Below are 22,564 nucleotides of genomic sequence, written 5' to 3'. Positions count from 1 at the left end.
TGAATCACTGCTCACATGGCTGAATCCAATCTTCAGTCTTCTCTCATCCCCAGAGGTTGGACTGCTATCATTTGGCTCAATGTCACAAACCTCTAATATTACAGTGGCTCTTTCAGGCATAGCCAACCCCCACCCTGAGTCATCTCATTAGCATTAACTATCCAGGGACCACCAATAACCAATAACCACCAATAACCACCTCATTAGCATAAACCTTCAGGGGTAGTCCCAGGAGCCCACCATGAATAACAAATTCCAAGGGTTTAGAGGTCACCTTCCAGGAACCAGGGACATAGGCTAGCCAAATTCTTTATTATACATCCTTTTCCTCATCTCTCTCTTTTTTTTTTCCTAATTTAAACTGGCCAAGTTTGTCTATTTCATTTACTTTTTCAAATAAACCAAATTTTGCCTTTATTAATTAACTCTAAGGGTGTTTTGTTCGTTTGCTTTCCCGTCTTTAACCTCTGTTTATCTTTTTAGTTCCTTCTGCTTTCTTCGGGTTTATTGCTCTTTTACTAGTTTCTTTTTGCTTGTTTTCACTGAGGTGTAACATATACAGAGTAAAGGTCACAAATCTTAAGTATTCCACTCAGCTACTCAGATCAAGCTATGAGACTACTGTCAGTCACCACCTCAGAAGGCTCCCTCACATCCCGTCCTAGTTAATGCCCTCCTCAAAGGTAATCACTATTCCGGCTTTTATCATCATCAATTACTTTTCCTATCTTGAACTTTCTATAAAAGGGATCATGCGGCATGTACTCTTTTGTGTCTAGTTTCTTTTGCTCAGCATTACATCTGTGAGGTTCATCCTTATTTTGCATATAGTAATTACTCTTTTTCATCACTGTAGTATTCTACTGTGTTAATGTTCCACAACTTATCTGTACTCTGACTGATGGACATTAGGGTTGTTTTCTGTTTAGAACTGTTATGATTAAATGTGCTTTAACATTATTGTATATGTCTTTTTTTTTTTTTTTTTTTTTTTTTTTTTGGCGGTCCGCGGGCCTCTCACTGTTGTGGCCTCTCCCGTTGCGGAGCACAGGCTCCGGACGCGCAGGCTCAGTAGTTGTGGCTCACGGGCCCAGCCGCCCCGTGGCATGTGGGATCTTCCCAGACCGGGGCACGAACCCATGTCCCCTGCATCGGCAGGGGGACTCTCAACCACTGCGCCACCAGGGAAGCCCTGTATATGTCTTTTTTTTTTTTTTTTTTTTTTTGGCGGTCCGCGGGCCTCTCACTGTTGTGGCCTCTCCCGTTGCGGAGCACAGGCTCCGGACGCGCAGGCTCAGTAGTTGTGGCTCACGGGCCCAGCCGCCCCGTGGCATGTGGGATCTTCCCAGACCGGGGCACGAACCCATGTCCCCTGCATCGGCAGGTGGACTCTCAACCACTGCGCCACCAGGGAAGCCCTGTATATGTCTTTTGATGGACATAAATACTCATTTCTCTTGAATACATACCTGGGAATTAAATTGAAGGTCATATATTTAGCTTAAGTGTAGATACTACCAAATCATTTTTGCAAGTGATTGTACCAATCTACAGACCTATCAGTAATGTGTAAGATTAGTCCACATCCTTGCCAACATTTGGTATTGTTTATCTTCTGTCATTCTGCTGGGTATGTATTGATATCTCTTCATGGTATTAATTTGCATTTCCTTGGTGACTAATGAAGTTGAACACCATTTAATATGCTTATTGACATGTGAATATCCTCTCTTGTGAAATTCCTGTTTGAGTCTTTTGCCCACGTTTTAATTGGGCTTTTTGTTATTGATTTACAGAAGTTCTTTATATATTCCGGACATAAGTCTTTTGTCAGATATATATATGGATATATGTATCAGAAGTTTCTTCTGCCAGTATGTGGCTTTCCTTTTTACTTTATGATGTCTTTTTCTCTGTTTTAATAAAATCCAGTATATCCATCTTTTCTTTGGGGGTTAGTATTTTTGAGTGTCCTTTTTGAGCAATATTTGCCTATCTCAGGGTCATGAAAGTATTCTCCTGTTATCTTCTAGAAGCTATATTGCTTTACCTTTCACATTTAGGCTTATGATCCACATAGAATTGAGTTTGTGTGTAATGAGGTGGGGTCAAAAGTCATTTTTTCCATATGAGTATCCAAGTATTGACTTGGCACCCTTTCCTTTTTATTGAAATGGTCATCCTCACCCTACTTGATCTTTGCACAGATCAAGTAATTTTATATGCCTGGGCCCATTTCTTGAGTCTCAATTTTGTTCCATTGATTTATTTGCCTGTCTTTGTGCCAGCACCAAACTCTTTTAATTACTGTAGCTTATAGTAATTCTTAATATCTGGTAGTATAAAGTCTTCCAACTTTTCTCTTTTTCCTTAAAGTTGTCTTGATTTTTGGAGAACTGATATCTTAGCAATACTGAGACTTTCAATCATGAATATTTATTTGGATCTTTTAAAACTTCTGTAGCTTATGTTGATCTTAAACATTTATTTAAATGCATACAATTTGGTGCAGCTACTATGGAAAACAATGTGGAGGTTCCTCAAAAAATTAAAAATAAAACTACCATGTGATCCGGCAATTCCACTTCTGGGAATATACCTAAAGGAAACAAAAACCCTATGTTTAAGAGATATCTGCATTCCCCTGTTTATAGCAGCATTAATTACAGTAGCTAAGATATAGAAACAACCTGAGTGTCCACTGATGGATAAATGGATAAAGAAAGTGTGGTATATATGCATAGAATGGAATATTTTTTCTAGTTTTACTGAGATATAATTGACATACAGCACTGTATAAGTTTAAAGTATACAGCACAATGATTTGACTTTTTTTTTTAACAACATCTTTATTGGAGTATAATTGCTCTACAATGGTGTGTTAGTTTCTGCTTTATAAGAAAGTGAATCAGTTATACATGTCCCCATATCTCTTCCCTCTTGCATCTCCCTCCCTCCCACCCTCCCTATCCCACCCCTCTAGGTGGTCACAAAGCACCGAGCTGATCTCCCTGTGCTATGCGGCTGCTTCCCACTAGCTATCTATTTTATGTTTGGTAGTGTATACATGTCCATGCCACTCTCTCACTTTGTCCCAGCTTACCCTTCCCCCTGCCCATATCCTCAAGTCCATTCTCTAGTAGGTCTGCATGTTTATTCCCGTCTTGCCCCTAGGTTCTTCATGACCATTTTTTTTTTTTTTTAAGATTCCATATATATGTGTTAGCATACAGTATTTGTTTTTCTCTGACTTACTTCACTCTGTATGAGACTCTAGGTCCATCCACCTCACTACAAATACCTCAATTTCGTTTCTTTTTGTGGCTAATATTCCATTGTATATATGTGCACATCTTTATCCATTCATCTGTCGATGGACACTTAGGTTGCTTCCATGTCTTGGCTATTGTAAATAGAGCCGCAATGAACATTTTGGTACATGACTCTTTTTGAATTACGGTTTTCTCAGACTTTTTGACTTAGATATATTGTGAAATGATTACCACAAAAAGTTTAGTTAACACCCATAGATACAAAAAGAAAAATGTTTTTTACCTGTGATGAGAATTCTTGGGATCTACTCTCTAATATACAATGGAATAAATACTATTCACCCATAAAAAATAAGGAAATCTTGCCATTTGCAACAACATGGATGGACCTTGAGGGCATTATGCTAAGTGAAATAAGTCATACAGAGAAGGACAAATACCTTATGATCTCACTTATATGTGGAATCCAGAAAACAAAAACAAAAACAAAAACAAATTCATAGATACAGAGAACAGACTGGTGGTTGCCAGAGGCTGGGGTAGGGAGGTGAGTGAAATGGCTAAAAGTGGTCAAAAAAGTACAAACTTCCAGTCATAAAATAAATTAAGACCTGCAATGTAATGTACAGCATGGAGACAATAGTTAATGATACTGTATTGCATATTTGAAAATTGCTAAGAGAGTAAATATTAAAAGTTCTCATCACAAGAAAAAAATTATATATGGTGATGAATGTTACCTAGACTTAGTGTGGTGATCATTTTGCAATAAATACATGTATCATGTCTTATACCTGTGTGTGCGTGTGTGTGTCCAGTGCTGTGCTAGGTGGTGCAAATACAGAGATGAACAAAATAAGGCTCCTGCCCTCCAGAAGATCACAATCTATCTGATTGATAATGATGGCACTGTTGCTTATTAGCCAACGTTTACTGAGTATCTCCCGTGTGCCAGATACTGTGCTAAGCTCTTTATCTGTATTATTTAATCCTCAAAAAGTATCCTCATTTTATAGATCAGGACACTAAGTTCAAAGAGGGTGAAGGGCCTGACTGCACACTTCTGAGACAAAAGAGGCTCTTCTTCCCTTACAGAAATGGTCTTGTTCTGACCTCACCAGACCTTGTCTTTTCACTGAAAAACCAACCCTGAGAATTCAATGCTGAGAATTCAGAAAATTGGATAAATGTCAGAATGTGTTTCTGTAGGTAGATTTTTATTCTTGAGCACCAATTATGTTGAGTAATCATAAAAATTCCTACATTATTATCTTCAGGCCACCTATGTACTATGTGGTATATCAACAAAATTTAATACATGAAGAAACTGCTGCTCAGAGAGATTAAGTGACTGGCCCAAGCTCACATGGCCAGGAGGAAGCAGGGCTAGGATTCAAAGCCATGTTCATTGTCACATTACCTCAGCAGTGGGTCCACTGGCAGAAAACAAATCCCACGGGTAGGGAGGGTGGGGCTCGCACCCAGAACTAGACGACTCTGTAACAGCCATGAACAAAATATTAACGTCTACTTACTTTGGTGTCTAGGAAATTGTACTAGCTGAAAGTCATATTATCAATCAAAAACACATACACTGAGAATCTAATTACACACAGCACTATAGAAAAGAATTATAAAGACCTTGCCCCTGTCATTTAGGAATAAGAAAATGATAAAACATAGGATTTTTAACAAAAGATACAAGGCGGGATCTTATTATTTGGTCCAATTCATTTGTTAAAATAGTTTTCGGAATTATCCACAATCTGCTAAAACAAAACATTCCATGAGTTATGGAAACCACCAATAAGCAAAGCCTTTTCCTCAAAAAGAGGAGTACAAAAATAAGACCAAAATAAGAATCACATGTGATATTTTTAGCCTACTTGGTGCTGGTGCATATTCGAAACACCCACGTTCTGCAAAGCCATGTCACACTGGGAAGAGAGATGAAGACATGAAAGTGTCTCATCTCATTTCACTGACACACAAATGCCTCTCTCACACACATGTACTATCTATCTTTCACATGCACTTAGGTGCTTTTGTGAGTAATACAAAATCATTTGAAAGTATTAATAAGTCAGTCTACGATACTTTTGATCATTCCTCTGTTTTCTCAAAGAGCAAATACTAAATCCATGACCACTGTCTGGGAGTTGGGACCCTCCACTAACCCCTTTCAAGCTGCAACTTCTGAGAGCCTCAATGCAAACAGCAGTTTGCCAGGGGTCCCAGTTTGCCTTTTGGATTCCTTGTGGTCCAGGAGGGTCCCAAAGGATCCTAGAAGAAAACAGGGGTTGGGTGGGGAGTGGTGGTAATCTAAGGGCTCCTGTTTTGGTTCCAATGATCCCAGAGTTACAGGCCAAAAAAAAAAAACAAGAGACTCCAAAGTGATCAAAGCAACATCTTATTTTCAACTTTATTTCCAACTTAAAACTTCATTATAAAACTTGTCAAATAAACATATGTGTCAAAAACAAAATTAAAAACAAACTGTAGCTGATGATATCCAGAAACTGCAGCACTGGGCTGGAAGCAGCTCTTTTCTCATTTTACCAAGGAAAGAATTAAAGGTCCCTCTTCCTCCCCTAAAGCTTCACTGGTGACTCTAGTATAGGGTAGGCTGCGACGCCATTTTTTTGATGCCAGGAGAGAAGCATTAAAAAACTGCTTGCATACATCAGTCCTAATAAAACACTGAAAATTTCACCAAAACGATGTTTAAAGACTAGAGGATGCGGAATGTTGTTCTTCATGATCACATTAACGTAAGTTCAGTTATATACACTTCGAACTGCAGCGTAGAACAAACACTGCGTAGCTAAATGGCTCATATGTAAAAATGTATAATTAAAAACCCAAACATATACACTATATTTATTAGATTCCCCTATGTTTAAGATTGTGGAGAACAATTTAACTCTGAATACGAAACCTTAGTGAATTTGCTACTGTTCCATTAGAGGACAACTAATAATGAGACTGTATCAACGGAAGTAGAATCTAATGGCTAAAGCTACCTTATGCACAGCTAGTAAACTAAAAGAAATGATTTTAAACTATTCCCTTGAATTGTATTTAGATAAATAGATTTCTAAAGATGAATACAACACTCCTTTACAGGGAGTAGAGTTTTGTAAATATAAAGGCTATGCAAAATACAGTATAAACTGCCTGAACTAACAGTAGCAAAAACACAGTTTAATTTAAAAAGTCAAAAACATATAAAAATATTAGCCTTTCAGAAATGGCAAATTTTCAAACACCACTCTGTGTAAAAATGTTTAAATAGTGATGTTATTCCAAAAATATATATTTATTCTATTTTTCTATTTCCAACAGTTTATAAAGGCAAACAAACACCTGCGGTTGAGGTAGCAAAGCCAAATTCACAAACTTTGGATTAGGAAAAATACCCTTCCTGCTCTTAATAGCATCTTTCATACAATATTAAATGAGTTCCACTTCTTTCAAAATGTTTAATTTGCATGTAGTACTTTACAAAACTTAATTTAAAATACTGCAAATGTTTGTTAAAAAGATACTTAGTCCCGAAAATTATTTCACATTCAAAATACTATACAGAAAAATCTGAAGTCGCCATATATTACATAAAAGCTATGTATTTACAGTTTCAAACGCAGTTTTACAAGTTGAGGTTAAGCAAACCACTACTAATGGTCTTCATTAAACAGTGTCCACTATCAATCATCCCCCTCCCCATACAGCACTGAACAGAGAGGACCAGTTTTTACTTTCAAATCACATAGCTAGTAAATGATTTAATTTAAAGGGAAACAAATTCTATTCTCTTAATGCAATAAAACATAAATGTACTTTAAAATGTAACTGTTTTCATTTAAGAAAAACCAACTGGACAAAGGAATCACACTTTGAAAGGTAATCAAAAACCCCAAACATCAACAGTATTCAGTGCATTTGTAAGACAATTTTCTGTTTTCAGATTTTTAAGGATTGAAAATTTCCTATTAGGATGCAAATTCTAACATCTTTATTTATATTTTCCTTATGTTAATTGTTATGACTTAATAAAAATGAACACGGCTACATTAAAAGACTTACTACTTGGCTCTATAGTCCTGCCCCAAAAAGAAAGAGAAACACAAAGATCCTGTCAGTGCAACGTAAGGTTCATTTTGGGTTTTTTTTCCTTTTTTTTGCCAATGGAAGCCAAAACTGCAGGAGCGTTTAGACGGCGCCTAGACCAGAATCAGTAGATGTATGGGAATATGCGGTACGGGACGCGCTGGCAGTACCTCTCCCACGCCAGGCCGTACCTCTTCCTACAGTGGCGTTCATCGCGAGCCTCCCGGTGCACCAGCAAGATGGTGAAATAAATCACGTAGAAATAAGGAAGAATGTGATTGAAACCTGGGGACAGCAACAGTAAATAGCAGTAGGTATTTTTATTATCACTACACAACTACACAGTATGGTTTCCTGCTGGTCCCCAAATCGTCTAAAAATGGACCATCCCGTTACTTCATTTTCTCCAATGGGAGAAACAACTAAACCGGTTCAGAAAATCCCACTAGTGTGTGGCAGGAGGTAGTATTTGAATTAAAAGCTATTCAGAGAACAGTGATTAATCCACCCTAACAATCCTTCAAAATCAGAACCTCTGTATTTAAAGCAAATCTCCCCGTTTCCTCCCAGCCGGTGCTCAGGAAGAGGACGGCAGGCCACCCGTGAGGGGCAGGGTGGGCAGGGCAGACAGCACTGCAGGGTATGGGCTGACACTAACACAAACGAAACAGAGTGTGCCTTTTCTTCTTAAGAACCGAAGTTTTTCAGAATCTACGTACACTGAGTCACGAATAGAAAGTTAATTTCTACATATTCTTCTTAGAAAAAAAGCTACCAGGCACAGCTTAAAACTTAAAATTTTGCTTGCAGAAGTTTAGAGTAAAACTTCAGGCTCTGTGAATTCCTAATTCCCCTCAGACACTGGATGAGTGAGATGCTGGATACACAAGCGCAGCACCCAGATGGGGAACGGGCAACCCAAACCTCCAACAGGCGACACCCAGACCCAACGAGCACACACACACATCCTGTGGTGGCCGGAGAAAGAGTCAGATCAGTTCTCTTCTTCAATGCTTACCACATGGGAGGGACCATGCCAGGGCCATGATGAGATCACCCAAGTAATTGGGATGGCGAACAAAACCCCACCATCCAGAAACGAGAAGATTTTTTCCTGTTGAAGTATGAATGGTCTTTAAATCTATACAAAAATAAAAATACATTTTTAATGATCTCTAGACAGACAGACATAAAATCTTTATGTGGTATAAATACTATAAATATAAACCAATACTTACGTGCAAGCTTTGGATCAGTGGGATTTTTCCGGAATGCATTTTTCTGAGAATTTGCACATCGGAAGATTACAAATCCACACACTGTAATTTTTTAAAAATTTCATTTGTTAACAATTTAGCTTTAATCTTTATTTAAAAGCATCTGTAATTTCATTTAGAAATTATTCCTGTGCTCCAAGGAAAGTTGCAAAGTACAGAATAGTTTGATTTCTTAACCTCTCAATCTTAGAAGGTCAAAAGAAGATATGATCCTGATATCTCACTATCGTACAGCTTTCATCATCTACCTTGAAGACAAAACTAACAAATATAGTTACATCCATGAATAAAACCTAATGCAGCCCACATTACAATAAAATCAATACTGGAGTTCATCCGTTAGTTATGATACCTACTGGCCACAACATGAATGCTTTATTAATAAAACTATAGCTCAGAATCTGCACCAGAACAACCCGCACATAAATATATGCCGAGTCCCACTGTAAGCCTCCAAGTTGGTGGCTTTATTTCAAATTCCGAAATGTCAAAATTAAGAGGCCCTGACATATCACTATTTATTATCAGTCCTCAATAAAGTAGTAAGAAATAACTCTACTCCCTATTTTTAGCTTCACTGTAAAATATACATATCCTGTCTTGAATAACACACAGGCACGTTTAACCAAACCAATGAAGAAACTAAACCTTAATTTCAACCAATAGCTTGAATTTCTTCTTCTAACATAAACACTGATTAGTGTAGCAAAACTAGCAAGTATTTGAAGTCCAGTGCTAATTTTCCCTGCCCTCCCTCTGGCGGAGGTGTTTAACCAACAGTGAAAGGAAAGAAAAGCCAACCTGAAGCTAACGCACGAGCACCCGGCCAAAGTGTTCTCCTCGCTCTTCCCCAGCATCCACCCTGGCCAAGTGGTTCCCTCTGTCCGATGTTATCTACCTCCCCATCCCACTTTTCCCCACTGCACCATATCCTCCAATAGGTTTACACTGATGTTCCCCCAGAGAGACGCACTCTCTACCTTCAACTCCCATCATATTCGGTCTGTAAGTCCCTCCTCTAGACTCTTCCTACTACTCAATGCAGTGTCTGAGTGTCTTATTTCTCCCGCTAGAATGCAAGCTCTAGGAAGGCAAGACCAATCTCCCTACTTTTTAAGGTGCTACCAGAAAAGGCAGGCACTCAACAGAAAAAGTGAATCATTACTAAGACAATAAAATTTTAAATGAACTTATTATTTTAAACTAAATTTAATAAATTTTAAAACCAAAGTTTAAAATTATGTTTAAAGAACCACTGAGAACCCAAGAAAGAAACATCCATTCTCTTTGTAAGATGCAAGAATCTTTTTATTACTCAACTCATCCATCACAGATTACTTCAAACCTGAGCCAGTCATGGCCATTTAAAAGGGCAGGCTAATCACTAATCATTAGAGAAATGCAAATCAAAACTACAATGAGGTATCACCTCACACCAGTCAGAATGGCCATCATCAAAAAATCTACAAACAATAAATGCTGGAGAGGGTGTGGAGAAAAGGAAACCCTCTTGCACTGTTGGTGGGAATGTAAGTTGATACAGCCACTATGGAGAACAGTATGGAGGTAACTTAAAAAACTAAAAATAGAACTACCGTATGACCCAGCAATCCCACCACTGGGCATATACCCTGAGAAAACCATAATTCAAAAAGAGTCACGTACCACAATGTTCACTGCAGCTCTATTTACAATAGCCAGGACATGGAAGCAACCTAAGCATCCATCAACAGACGAATGGATAAAGAAGATGTGGCACATATACAAAATGGAATATTACTCAGCCATAAAAAGAAACGAAAATGAACTATTTGTAGTGAGGTGGATGGACCTAGAGTCTGTCATACAGAGTGAAGTAAGTCAGAAAGAGAAAAACAAATACCGTATGCTAACACATATGTATAATCTACAAAAAAAGATGGTTCTGATGAACCTAGGGGCAGGGCAGGAATAAAGACGCAGACAGAGAGAATGGACTCGAGGACACGGGGAGGGGGAAGGGTAAGCTGGGACAAAGTGAGAGAGTGGCATGGACATATATACACTACAAAATGTAAAACAGACAGCTGGTGGGAAGCAGCCGCATAGCACAGGGAGATCAGCTCGGTGCTTTGTGACCACCTAGAGGGGTGGGATAGGGAGGGTGGGAGGGAGATGCAAGAGGGAGGGCATGTGGGGATATATGTATAGGTATAGCTGATTCACTTTGTTATACAGCAGAAACTAACACAACATTGTAAAGCAATTATGCTCCAATAAAGATGTTAAAAAAAAAAGGTCCAGGAAAGACTAAAATTCAATCCTGATTTCCCAAAAGAGCTCAAGGATCAGAGAAAACAAGTAACCGGTACAAGAATACACAGCTAGTGTCAAAGCTAGCATCGAGCCCCATTCTCCAGATGGCTTCTGCTACCTAAGATGATATATTATTATGTCTGTGTCTTCTGTTCTTCCCTCCCATTAACCTTGTTTTTCTCAGTCACCTCATTCTGATAAGATCTGTAGTTGTGTCCTATTGCTAGATAGCTGTTCCCAGTGTGTAACAGCATTTTCTTGTACATAACCCTGCCATATTTGTCCCTTTTATAAACATGAACTTGGTTACTTAGTACTTAATTGGGTTGTTGGGACTAAGTGGTTATTTATCCATTTATTATAATAAAAAGAGCCATTCAGACTTGAAAAAAAATAAAAAATAAATAAAAGGGCACACTATAAACATGTAGATCCACAGCACAACAGACTCAGCACACACAATATTTAATACATAGAGACTGAAGTTAATACTCACGTTTCAGAGCAATGATTAGAGAAGCCATTGGCCAAGACAGTTCATTTGGATGACTGACTAAATAAAAGGCTTGGAAGCTGTAGATAAATGGAACCCACACTAAATCTCCAAAAGCCAGCATGAATCCAAATCCATCATGGATAATGTCCATGGTTGTCAACAGTGCTTCCTATAAGGGTATGGAGGGGGAAAATTTTTTTTAAACTTTGGGGGACAAAAGCTTCTATGTTTAAAGTATTCAAATAAAGTTCTAGTTTACAGTCAAATTTATAAAGGGCTAAGGGAAAGTACACCAACCAACACCGTTTTAAAGTGGGAGTGGGGATCTGGTTCCCTTGGCACGTGTATCATTCTGTTCTCCTGTCGCTCTACCCTCTCCCTCCACGATCCTGAAACAACAGAGCTGCCAACGCCCCTTGTGCCTCCATGCCTCTGCCTGGAACACCCCGTTCCAACTTCAGCTGAAGCCTCGCCCGTACTGCTTTCCTCAACCCTCCCCCTAGACAAGGCACTTCTCAGACGCCACCACCCACCACCTGCTGAAGCCTGGAGCGACCATGTGACTGTCCTGTAAATAAGCGACTCTCGCCACTAGACTAGAAGACGGAAGGCGGGGAGCACGGGTTTCCACCTGCCACCCCTGCACCCAGCACACATGCACCAACCTAACTTCCGACAGCAATCTGGCTTTTCATGTAGCTTTTCCACACTACCCGGCAACATGGGAAAATGCCTGCCTCGCTGCTCAGGGTAAATCAGGACCTGAACGCACTCTCTTGTGGATGTGGTCAGCGCAAGCCAGCAGCCAGATCCCCCTGGACCAGAACCTGCCGGCCCGGCTCTGGAAGTGGAGACGGCCCTGCCCAAGGGCATCTCCAATCTGCCTCTGACACCAGTACTCCCTGATGACTAGAAAAATTAGCAAGTCTAAGTAAGCTCTGCTGAAGAATCAAACCAACACGGACCTACTGTATAGCACAGGGAACATCACCTATATGCAAAAAGATCCTAAAAAAGAATGAATATATGTATAGCTGAATCACTCTGCGGCACACCTGAAACTAACACAACATTGTATATCAACTACACTCCAATAAAATTAAAATTTTAAAAAAATCAATATTCTAGGTTAAAGAAAAAGCGTGATAATCTCCAAAACGCATTTTTTTCCCAGAAAGCAAGCAAAAGGACCATGGAACAGAAAAATGGATGCAACAACTCCAGGCCCTTTGGTTCACCCTCTAGTGAAGAGCGCCTATTCTTACGCACACGGGAGCAGGTACAAGAGCAGACCAGTGATGACGACAGGGCACACAGGAGTGGGCAGTGAGTGAGGGACAAGGTATAAGCAGCTGGCGCCAGCAGGGGCAGAACCCTCAGCCCTACCCAGTTCCTGGGGCCTCAGGGGATTTGCCGGACAGCCAGCGGAGGCTCACAGGAAGGGTCATTTATATTTAAGCTCGTATTCTCCATTTTCTAAGGTGTGGCACATCAACACGTAGAAGAATTTCTATCACCCAATCTAATAAGAAAATTATTAAGCATCTACTAATTGCCCGAAAGTGTGCCAGATACTAAAGAAAATCGTAAAATCGAGTCCTTTCTTCAAGAAGCCTACTATAATCTGGCTGAGATACTGATAACATATTTTAAAAAATAACTTCCCAACTTTAATCCACTACCCCTGGTGAAAAACTGCCTTAACAGTTTTGCCTTTCAATACCAACATTTTCTGTTAATTAACAGAAATCAATGTTTGTTTAAATCTCTAGAAAATATGAATTTCTAAGTCACTTCAAAAGTGACTACCATGACACGACAGAAAACGAGAATGAAGAATTACTCACCACTGAAAAGCTTCCAGACAGGAAGTTAAAAAAAAAAATCTCTGAGCTGATAAAGCAACAGAGGAAATATCGTCTGACTTGTAAAATGTAACCTACCATCTTCTTAGGAGCCCTTTATTACATAATCAAAGAAAGACCTACAACTGGCAAGACTAAGTGCATTTACAAGAATTGGGTTTTTTTTTTTAAATTTCAAAAGCATGTTTAATTTTGAGTAGACTTGGAATTTTCAAAGGACTCTGTATCAGATGCTCCCACAATCTCTGCAGCTTCTAAGGCTGGGCCCAGGTCTGTGTTCAGTGGCAGGAGCTCAACAAGAATCCAAATGTGGCTACTTGCACTCGAGGTCTGTTCACCTCAAAGAGGTCCTAATCTCCTCCCAAAGAAAAGGAAGGTTATCGACTAATCAATATCAAGCTTTCAAAGTCACTTTGACTAAATATGACCAAATAAGAGAGCTTTTAAAAAACACCTTGAAGGAGATGGACCTTCTCTCAAAATGTCAACAGACTGCCAAGAAAATTTATTTTGTAACATTAGGACATAGGGCTGCCAATTTCGTTTTTCAAACTGAAAGAAAACTCAACTTGGAATTTGGAGATGATGACAAAGATAACAGTAAATGATAAAACAGTTGTAAAATAGACCCAAGGAAGAAATTATTTTCAAGAGGAATATAGTTAGGTGAGACCGAGATTAGCAGACATTTACCAGTCTTCAAGTAGCAGAAAAAACTGATGATGTACCAACGTATGAGAAAAGCCACGTGTTAGGAAATTAGCTTTATTTAAACTGGTTTCCTCAATGTATCATGATTTCTGGTTTTATATCCATCTAATTAGAGCTACTCTTTTATTCTGAAACACCAACAATAAAACATCTCCCCGTTCCCTGACAATCCAAAAAACACTATCTTAACTCGATGATAATCTGTGCATCCATTTTCATCTGAAAGAATCATTAAGAAATTAATGTTCATTAATTCATATAAATAAGGTTTTATTTATATGAATCGGTCACACCCACAAAGCCAAGATCCACAGATCTTAAATATTTAGCACCTGACAGAGCAGCTGATATACACGGAAGTTATCACCAAAGTTCTCGACACCTACCCTCTGTGAGTGCTCACTGTGTGTCAGCTCAATGCGTCACATGGATCCACAGCTCATTTAATCCTCACAAGCCTTGCAGGCAGGTTATATTCTCCTCACTTTGTGTGTAAGAAGCTGAGGCTCAGAGGGGTCAGGTCAATCACCCACACTCAACGCCATCTGACTCCAAAGCTCTTAAAATTAATTACCTCATTCCAGAGAGCATCCACCACATACAAGAGCTGGAAACTGTTGACCAAAATCATTGCTAAGGACGGAACGGTGCGATGCTGTAGCTTCATCTCAGCCAAAAGCATCACCAGGTTAATGACCACCTGAAATAAAAGGGGCAGGTATAGTTTCTACAGAGAGAAAGGTGGTAACTTCCCAGCTGAGAAAGCTGCAGACACCACCTTACCGAGAAGCCACCATCAATAAGACAAATCAACCTCAGGAGTCCCCTGATAAGATGCACTGAGATGGACACTTATTCCGTGGTGTTCTTGCCAAAGACGTATAACTCACTCCAATCATGAGAAAACACTGGACTAACCCAAACTGAAGGACACTCTTACAAAATAACTGACCAGTATCTTCAAAAGCGTCAAGGTCATGAGAGACAAAAAAGACGAGCAACTGTTACAGACTAGAGGAGACTAAGGCCAAATAACAAATAAATGCACTGTCGGACCCTGAAGAGGATTCTGGAACAGGAAAAGGCCAACAGCATGAAACATTGGTGAAACTCAAATAAGGTCTAGGGATTTAATTTAATACTACTGTAACAATGTTAATTTGTGGGTTTTTCTTCTTTTTAATTGCTGTTTTTGATAACTATACTATGGTTCTGCCAGATGTTAATTAACATTGGCGAGAGTGGTATGAAGGAACTCTTTATTTTTGCAACTCGAACAAGTCTAATATTAAGTCAAAATACATTTTTTTAAAGGGGAGGAAAATACATTCTTTCTTAATTCATACACTATTATTTTCCTACATAAACATAAACTGATATAATCAAAATAAAACAAACTCTTTTAATGTTTAATAACCTGTAACAGGGCATCTTATCCCTCTGGACTATATTTACAGCAAGAAAATATTTTAAGCAGACAGATTTATGCAATGCTGTGATTATTCCTAAAAACATACCACCCACAGCTTACTTTAACATTGTCTACAATCCTTTCCAAATGTAAGACTAATTTGTACTACTGAATTGAAATTTTTTAAAAAAGACATACCCATCCAATCAATCCGGGGCGCAATTCACAGAAGTATTTGAGATCAAAAGTACCAATCCGAGGATTTAACTCACGGCCAATGAAGAAATCATAGACAGCATTTCCTATGAAGGGAAAAGTCCTTATCCAAACAGTATTCCAAACCCAATTATGAGGCTTTAAAATTGCACTGCTGTCCACTGTCCAGGGTCACAATTCAATCACCTCCAGGAGCCTGGCAAACAGCCAGAGAGGAAAGGCATGGTGGTGAGAGCCAAGAGGGGCCATGAGGACACAGGGGGCAGGGGATGCTGGCCCCATCTGGAAACATCCATGCTGCTATAGGCATGGGGCCTATGGGGCCAGATTCCTAGATTTTGAGGGAACTAGAGCTTTTTTAAATGTAGACTCACCATTTTAAAAATAAGCCACTTAATTTTTTTTAATGTTTAAGTACTTTAGGTTAGAATCAACCAATCTGTAATCTCTATTATTTGTTGTTTGTTTTTTTTTAAAGGGTGTTTACTATTTTGGACAAAAAATATTTGTCCTAAATTGTTATAATACTAATGTTACTAAAATGCTGTAAGTTGTTAAAATGTCTTACTGTCATCAAGTGACTAAAAAAGGAAGAAGAAACAAATAGGAAAACACAAGGGGAAAAAAAAATCAGATTTTCTTCCTTTTATTTTTCTCTAAATTTTTTCACCTTTTCTTTTTTTTTCCTATTTCTCTTCATCTCTCATAAACTGAAGCTAGAAGAGAATTCTATGAAAGCCTAGAAACAGATGCTGAGGGGCCAGTGGGGTGAGGGTGTGGAGAGACATTTGTGGGAGGCGTTTGTGGGACCCACGTTCTAACACTGCTCACCAGAGCTGGCCGGCGACAGTTCATCCCGGGGCGCTTTCAAAGCCCTGGCGTAGAGATAAACACTCAAGACCACAGAAAAAACGGTGGCTGCAAGTGCACACTGAAGGAAATGACTGTACACATAATAAAGCTCTACATCCCAGAAGAAAGATGCTCCGACGAGTACAGATGTCAGGATAAAAGCGTAGAATCCTTAAAAAAAAAAGGGGGCGGGGGGAGGAGGGCAAAAAATGTTAACCCAGGGTTCACACTGGATTTACACCATTATAAAATAATACATTATTTTGTAAAATCTTAGTTTCATTATTCAAGCTACACACACACAAATATATGAACGAGCAGTGCCCCTGAGGTTAGCAGTCTTCAATACAGATGCTGTATCTCACACACAGTTTGTGAAATATTCTCACATACTTAAGTTATTATTTTTCATTGTGAACAGTCATCTGCTTTTAATGAAGAGAGAGCTGAAAAGAAGTGCACAGAAATTCACTATTAAAAAGCTGAAAAGAACCTCAAAATTCACATAATCCAAACCCCTGAGGCCAAAGTCAAATGGCTAATTACTGACAGAGCTGGGCCAAACACACAGTTTAAAGCCTTTAGGGCAATGTTGGTGGTTATAAATTATAAACATTTTTACCCGAAATAACTTATCAATAAGGGTTTCAAAGGATCCTGGTCGTACTCTACCTCCCAAACAAAGACCTCAAGACCCTGCCCTCAAAGAAGAGGCCACAACCCAAATGTTCCCCAGGGCCAGGCAGGAGACTGAGGGGACCAGCCGAGTGGGGACGTCAGGGAGGGACTGCCAGGCCCATAGATGTTCATTCCAAAGTCAAAAGCACCCACGAGGCCCCACAGGAGGAACTCCTGTTCCGAGCTAGCCCTGCTATGGCTCAACAGACAGAAGCTGAGTGTACCGGCTGCTTTTTCTTTGGACCCAAGAAACAGTTTTCCTTTCAGGAGCTGAGTGCCTACAAAAACTGTTCTCTGAGTAAGCAGTCAAATCACATTTGGATAAAAACAGTCTAACACAGAAAAGACGTAGGTGTTATTTCTGTAAGAATTCTAAAACCAAAGCTTTTGTAAAGTCAAATGGTCATCTCTAATTTATTATAAGTCCACATTTTCCACAGTGTCAGGCTTACTCCAAAGAGTAACTTCTAACTTTTTAAACTTTTTCTTTAACTTTGTAAAGCATTCATTTAATGCTCATAAAATTTATGAATATTAAAGAAAAAGAATGGTAGATGAAGCAGTTTCTTGCTCTCTAGCCTACATGGATTAAATCATTCAAAATGCCTTAGGACTCTCCTTAGTTGATGATGGTAAAATCTGGTAATACTAGAACCAGAGTAACAGGAAATTTTCAAAGGAAGGATCAAGCAACTAGTTCAGCCACTGCCTGCTTGCTCCGACAGCTCTGAGCCCAGTACTACTGTTCTCAGCCTCCGAGGGAGCCACGCCCTCAAAGGGAAGCAAAAACAGAAAAGAAGAGCACTTAGACGAGAAGTAAGTGGGTACCTAGAGAGAAGCCCGCAAAACACGAACAGCGACAGACCTGATGGCCCAAAGGGAACACCTCACCCCTCCCCAGACTTGGCCTCACTGAGGCTGCAAGGCGCAGGAGAGAGGGTGTGTTGGAGATGCTAAACCTGGTTCCAGCAGCAAGGAATCTGATAAAAGTAAACAAAGTATCTGACAGTAGCAGCAAGTCAGTGCAAAGCATCTACCAGGGGTCAGGCGCGGCGCTAGGTTCAACGCCCTACCCACTTGGCACAAGAGGCAGTCATCTAAAATACCTCTGGCTTCCCTTTTAGAGCCCAGTCGAGTGATTTCAGATACAGTGGATGCTAGATGAGTCACTGAAAAAAGTATCCACAGTTCGAAAGGTGAGAAGTGATAGGATTAAAACAGGCCAAGAATTAAAATTTACAATATAATTCCCAAGAAAAGGAAAACAGTCTACCCAATCTAGTTAAAATGGAAAATCATTTAAGGATAACTACACTATACACGTATTTCTTAAAAGCAGGTTAACTGTACTTTATCAAAGTCTTCACGTGCCAAAGGTGGACTGTTCCTCTTACTCAGCACACACTCCTACCCCAGGAGGTGCCCATGTCAGGAGGGACAATGCCCACTTCTTGAGACGCTCATCGAGACTTCCACTCCATCCACTCAGGGCTCCTACCAACAAGCGCCTCCTACAGGCCAGTCCCTTTGCTGGCACCACAAAGGGTACCACAATGAACACAGCCAAGTCCCTGCCCACAAGCCACCTTCTACTGGGGAGACCCCAGTGAAAAGACAAGTACACTGATGTCAGGAAGACCTGTCATAGAGGAAAATAAAGCAGGGTAATGGAAAGAAAGGGATCTGAGGCCTCCTCTGAGCAGAGACACGTCAGGGATGAAGCAGCCGACACTTTGGGGGAAAGTTTTCCAGGCAAAAGCACTGAGAACGTAGCCTAGAGACGGCCCGGAGGCCAGTGGCTGGAGCAAAAGAGCAAGAGCTCTGGAGGGCAGGAGTGGCCAGGAAGCCCACATCAGTGCAGAACTTAGGCCATGGGGATGACTCAGGATGATAAGATACGTAGTCAAAATTCCTTCAATGAGCGATAAATGCTATTAAGAAAATAAAACTGGAGAGTGGAAAACAGTGACTGAGTGGCTTGTTACTTAACATGGCATAATTTTGACATATCGGCTGCAGGTGCGAGCAGTTTACTTGCATGCTCTTCTGACTACTGAGAGAAATTTACCATTTCCTGCTCTGGCATAATCAGCTTTGACAGTTTAAAGAGTACAGCACCCAAAAGTTTGAGCTATCATCAATTTGAGTCTTGAAAAAAAAAAAAAAAGAAAAATCACCATTTAATCTGTACTTGAGTCTTCTTCCATCAGTAAGAGGTGTTCCTTCTACAACCTTAAAAGAAAAGTTTTTTTTTAATTTAAAATTTAAAAAGTACAACACTTTACCATGATACACATGTCTTGTAAAATCACCTAAATTTCAACATGCCCAAGAAGGAGGATCATCTTTTAGTAGGAAACTTTAGTAACAAGTCTCAAAAATCTTCATGGCACGCCCTTAGGTAAAGTAATTCCACCTTCAGGAATTTATCTCAAATACAAATCTAGTAATGACTTCTCCGTGTACTGAGACTATTGCAAGAGCCACTCTCCCCCAATGATCCCATGTCCCACCACAAGACTAGCTGTGTTTTCAAAAACCTGTACATCTAGTCGATCTCTAGCTCGAAACTCTTCAATGACTCCCCGCTGCTTACAAAGCAGAATACAACTCCACTATCTCACGTTGGTGTCATCCTTTCAATCGGGTTCAACCCCACTTACCCAATCCCAAGGCCCATGTGCTATTTGATGATACAGGCTCATATACTTACTTGCTCTGCTATTTATACATATACGCTCACTTAGTTATTCAATCCTTTCACGTGATTCTTTTATCTCCAATAAGAGCCCGAGAGCATGTCCACTGGGCCATTTCAGCTCCTCATTGGGATCACCCACAGCATCCCCGTGAAAAAGGTCCTCAAGAAACACACTACTTCAACAGGACAAGTTAAGACAAGTCCACTTGCCCGACGGCAGCTACATTTTACTCCCCAAAGTAACTATTCAGAAACAGTGCAATTCATTATGAATTGTAAAATACTAATATGCTATCACTTGTCTTGGGCCAAACTACTTTACCCTTTCATTAGCTATGAAAGGGAACCCAGGAGAAATGCAGTATCTGTCTGAGATTATAGGATTAGCAAAACCCCACAGGCTAATTTCAAATGATCTTTATCTATTAAAGGTATCTAACAACTACTGCGTTGGGTTTTAGTCTGTGGGAAAAAGAATAGATATATAGCTATCTACGTATATAGATATAGATACAGACATATATATATATATATATATATATATATATATATATTTTAACCATCAAAACTGCTTTTCTCAATAAATATTACCTAGTTTGAACTAGCTTTACCTGAGTTTATCTGAATTTGTGATTCTGTACCTTAGAGCCTTATCACAAAAATACCTGAAGGTTCACATCACAAGAATCCTCTCTAGAGCCAATGTTATGGTGAGGTTCCAAAGTATTTCAAGTCTGCAGCTCTATCCTCCTATCACTGGCATTTGCCACTCCTAATAAAACTGATCTTTTGGTTTACAGACAGTTGGCAAACTTGCAAAGCTCTAAGAACAAGATCTTTAAATGAATTATTTATTGATTAGGGAATCTCATGTTCTTTTAAATATATCCAAGTAGAGTATTCCAATGAAAGAAGAAAAAACTACACTTAGCAATGAGGACAAGTTTTAAAGACACTGCATGAGTCTGAAAAGAACATTCAATGGTCCAGACAACAAATTTCTGAAAGAGATGAAAATCAGAAACTCATCATATTAAAAAAAAAAAAAAAAGTAAAAGATACGGACTAAATTCCATTGAGCTCAGTAGCTTATCAACTGGTAATTTAAAATTCTGCATCTGAAATGACATATAGTGAGAGGCAATTTTTTTCTTCCCAGCCACCTCTACCATTAGTCAGGCTATTTTGAAAAATGGCTTATTCTTCTCTATTTGGTTTGGAGAGATGCACAAGAACCCTCAATCAGATTCTTTAAGTTTCGCTTAATAAGTATGTGTTACAGAATATAAGAGTAAACGCTTAACAAACTAAAACTAAAACTAAGTAAGTTTGGGTAGTTATGACCAAGGACAGCTTTTAACCTTAAAACTACTATAAATGTCTTTATATAAACATGGGAGCGAGGGGAAGAAAATCTCATAATACCATACGCCCCACCAACAAACCCTTACCTTCCCAATTGGCAGTAAGTAGAACAGAGCCTGAAGGAAAAACCAGAGGAGGTAGGCCCCAAATACCCTGGTTTCCCATAAATCATACAAAGCTGGCAGAGGCGGCGGGAAATTCAGAAGACTGGGCTCTTCCTGTTTACACATCAACAGCAACAGGAAGAGGAAAGCAGGCAGGCCAAGCGTGATGAGAAAAACACCTGCAAATAATTAGTGAACATTCAAGGCTCTAATTTCAATCCAGGTTATTTTATTTTATTTTTTTCAAAAATCACTTGAATCTCTAAGGTCGAAACTCAAGTCTGGCTAGCTGTTTGAAACCAACTTTTAATGCATCATTAGAAAGTCTTAACTCTACCTGTCACATCCTGTGGGAAAGCAACCACAGGCATGAAGGTAGTAAAACAGCAAATGCCCAGCACTGAAGAGCTAAATTCCACCTCGGAAACCAAGCTCTAAAACATATAAAACCCAATCACTATGGGAGCAAACATGTTGAAACTCCAGCAAACTGAAGACTGGAACATCTAAAAACTATCGGTCTGATCTTTAAAGAACAAAAAACTTTATACCCCTAAGTTTCTAACAATTAAAATAGTATCACATTCACGTTACATGTGCGCAGACTTTTAAGCGATGCTGGACACCACCTTTAACAGATTCAGTTAGCCAAGAGTTATAAATTACAAAATACAAAGCAGTTAAGCCATGCAGGATTTTGAACCATTTAACCAAGAAGTACTTTCTTTTACTAAGTCATAAGACCTCACCAGCTCCACCCACTTAATAACTCCAAGCCTCTGAATGCTTCAGATCTTTGACCCTCAAAAGCAACCTAACAGGTAGTGTAGACACCATGAACCCACTGGATGCACGCAGCTTATTCCCAGTGCTACTGCCAAGCCAGGCCCTGTCACTGAGATCTGATTATTAGCAGATTTCCCAGTCACGAATAGCTCACCGTCCTTCCTATATACAACAGTCATACCAACCTTCCTTTCATCGCTTCTTTGCACTTCTTTGCTCAAAACCTATTAAAAGATTGCTAAAGGGCTTCCCTGGTGGTGCAGTGGTTGAGAGTCCACCTGCCGATGCAGGGTACACGGGTTCGTGCCCCGGTCCGGGAAGATCCCACATGCCGCGGAGCGGCTGGGCCCGTGAGCCATGGCCGCTGAGCCTGTGCGTCCAGAGCCTGTGCTCCGCAACGGGAGAGGGCACAGCAGTGAGAGGCC

General features: G+C 39.7%; 1 protein-coding gene across 1 annotated transcript in view; it reads right to left on the bottom strand.

Annotated features, from left to right (window-relative positions):
• Window positions 1–7,447: 7,447 nt before the first annotated feature.
• Window positions 7,448–22,564, bottom strand: part of LBR (lamin B receptor) — a 25,256-nt gene continuing 10,139 nt past the window's right edge. Inside the window, exons 6-14 of the mRNA XM_007454474.1 lie at window positions 21,336–21,532; window positions 19,361–19,415; window positions 16,485–16,676; window positions 15,636–15,739; window positions 14,601–14,726; window positions 11,451–11,619; window positions 8,621–8,701; window positions 8,401–8,523; window positions 7,448–7,667 (exon numbers count right to left, since the gene is read on the bottom strand). Of these exons, the coding sequence (XP_007454536.1) occupies window positions 7,507–7,667; window positions 8,401–8,523; window positions 8,621–8,701; window positions 11,451–11,619; window positions 14,601–14,726; window positions 15,636–15,739; window positions 16,485–16,676; window positions 19,361–19,415; window positions 21,336–21,532 (1,208 nt within the window). The 3' untranslated portion in view covers window positions 7,448–7,506. The remainder of the gene's footprint in view (window positions 7,668–8,400; window positions 8,524–8,620; window positions 8,702–11,450; window positions 11,620–14,600; window positions 14,727–15,635; window positions 15,740–16,484; window positions 16,677–19,360; window positions 19,416–21,335; window positions 21,533–22,564) is intronic.

This window comes from Lipotes vexillifer, unplaced genomic scaffold (genome assembly GCF_000442215.2).
Source record: "Lipotes vexillifer unplaced genomic scaffold, Lipotes_vexillifer_v1.1 scaffold634, whole genome shotgun sequence".
Lineage (NCBI taxonomy): Eukaryota > Metazoa > Chordata > Mammalia > Artiodactyla > Lipotidae > Lipotes > Lipotes vexillifer.
This window is presented reverse-complemented; position numbering and strand designations above follow the sequence as displayed.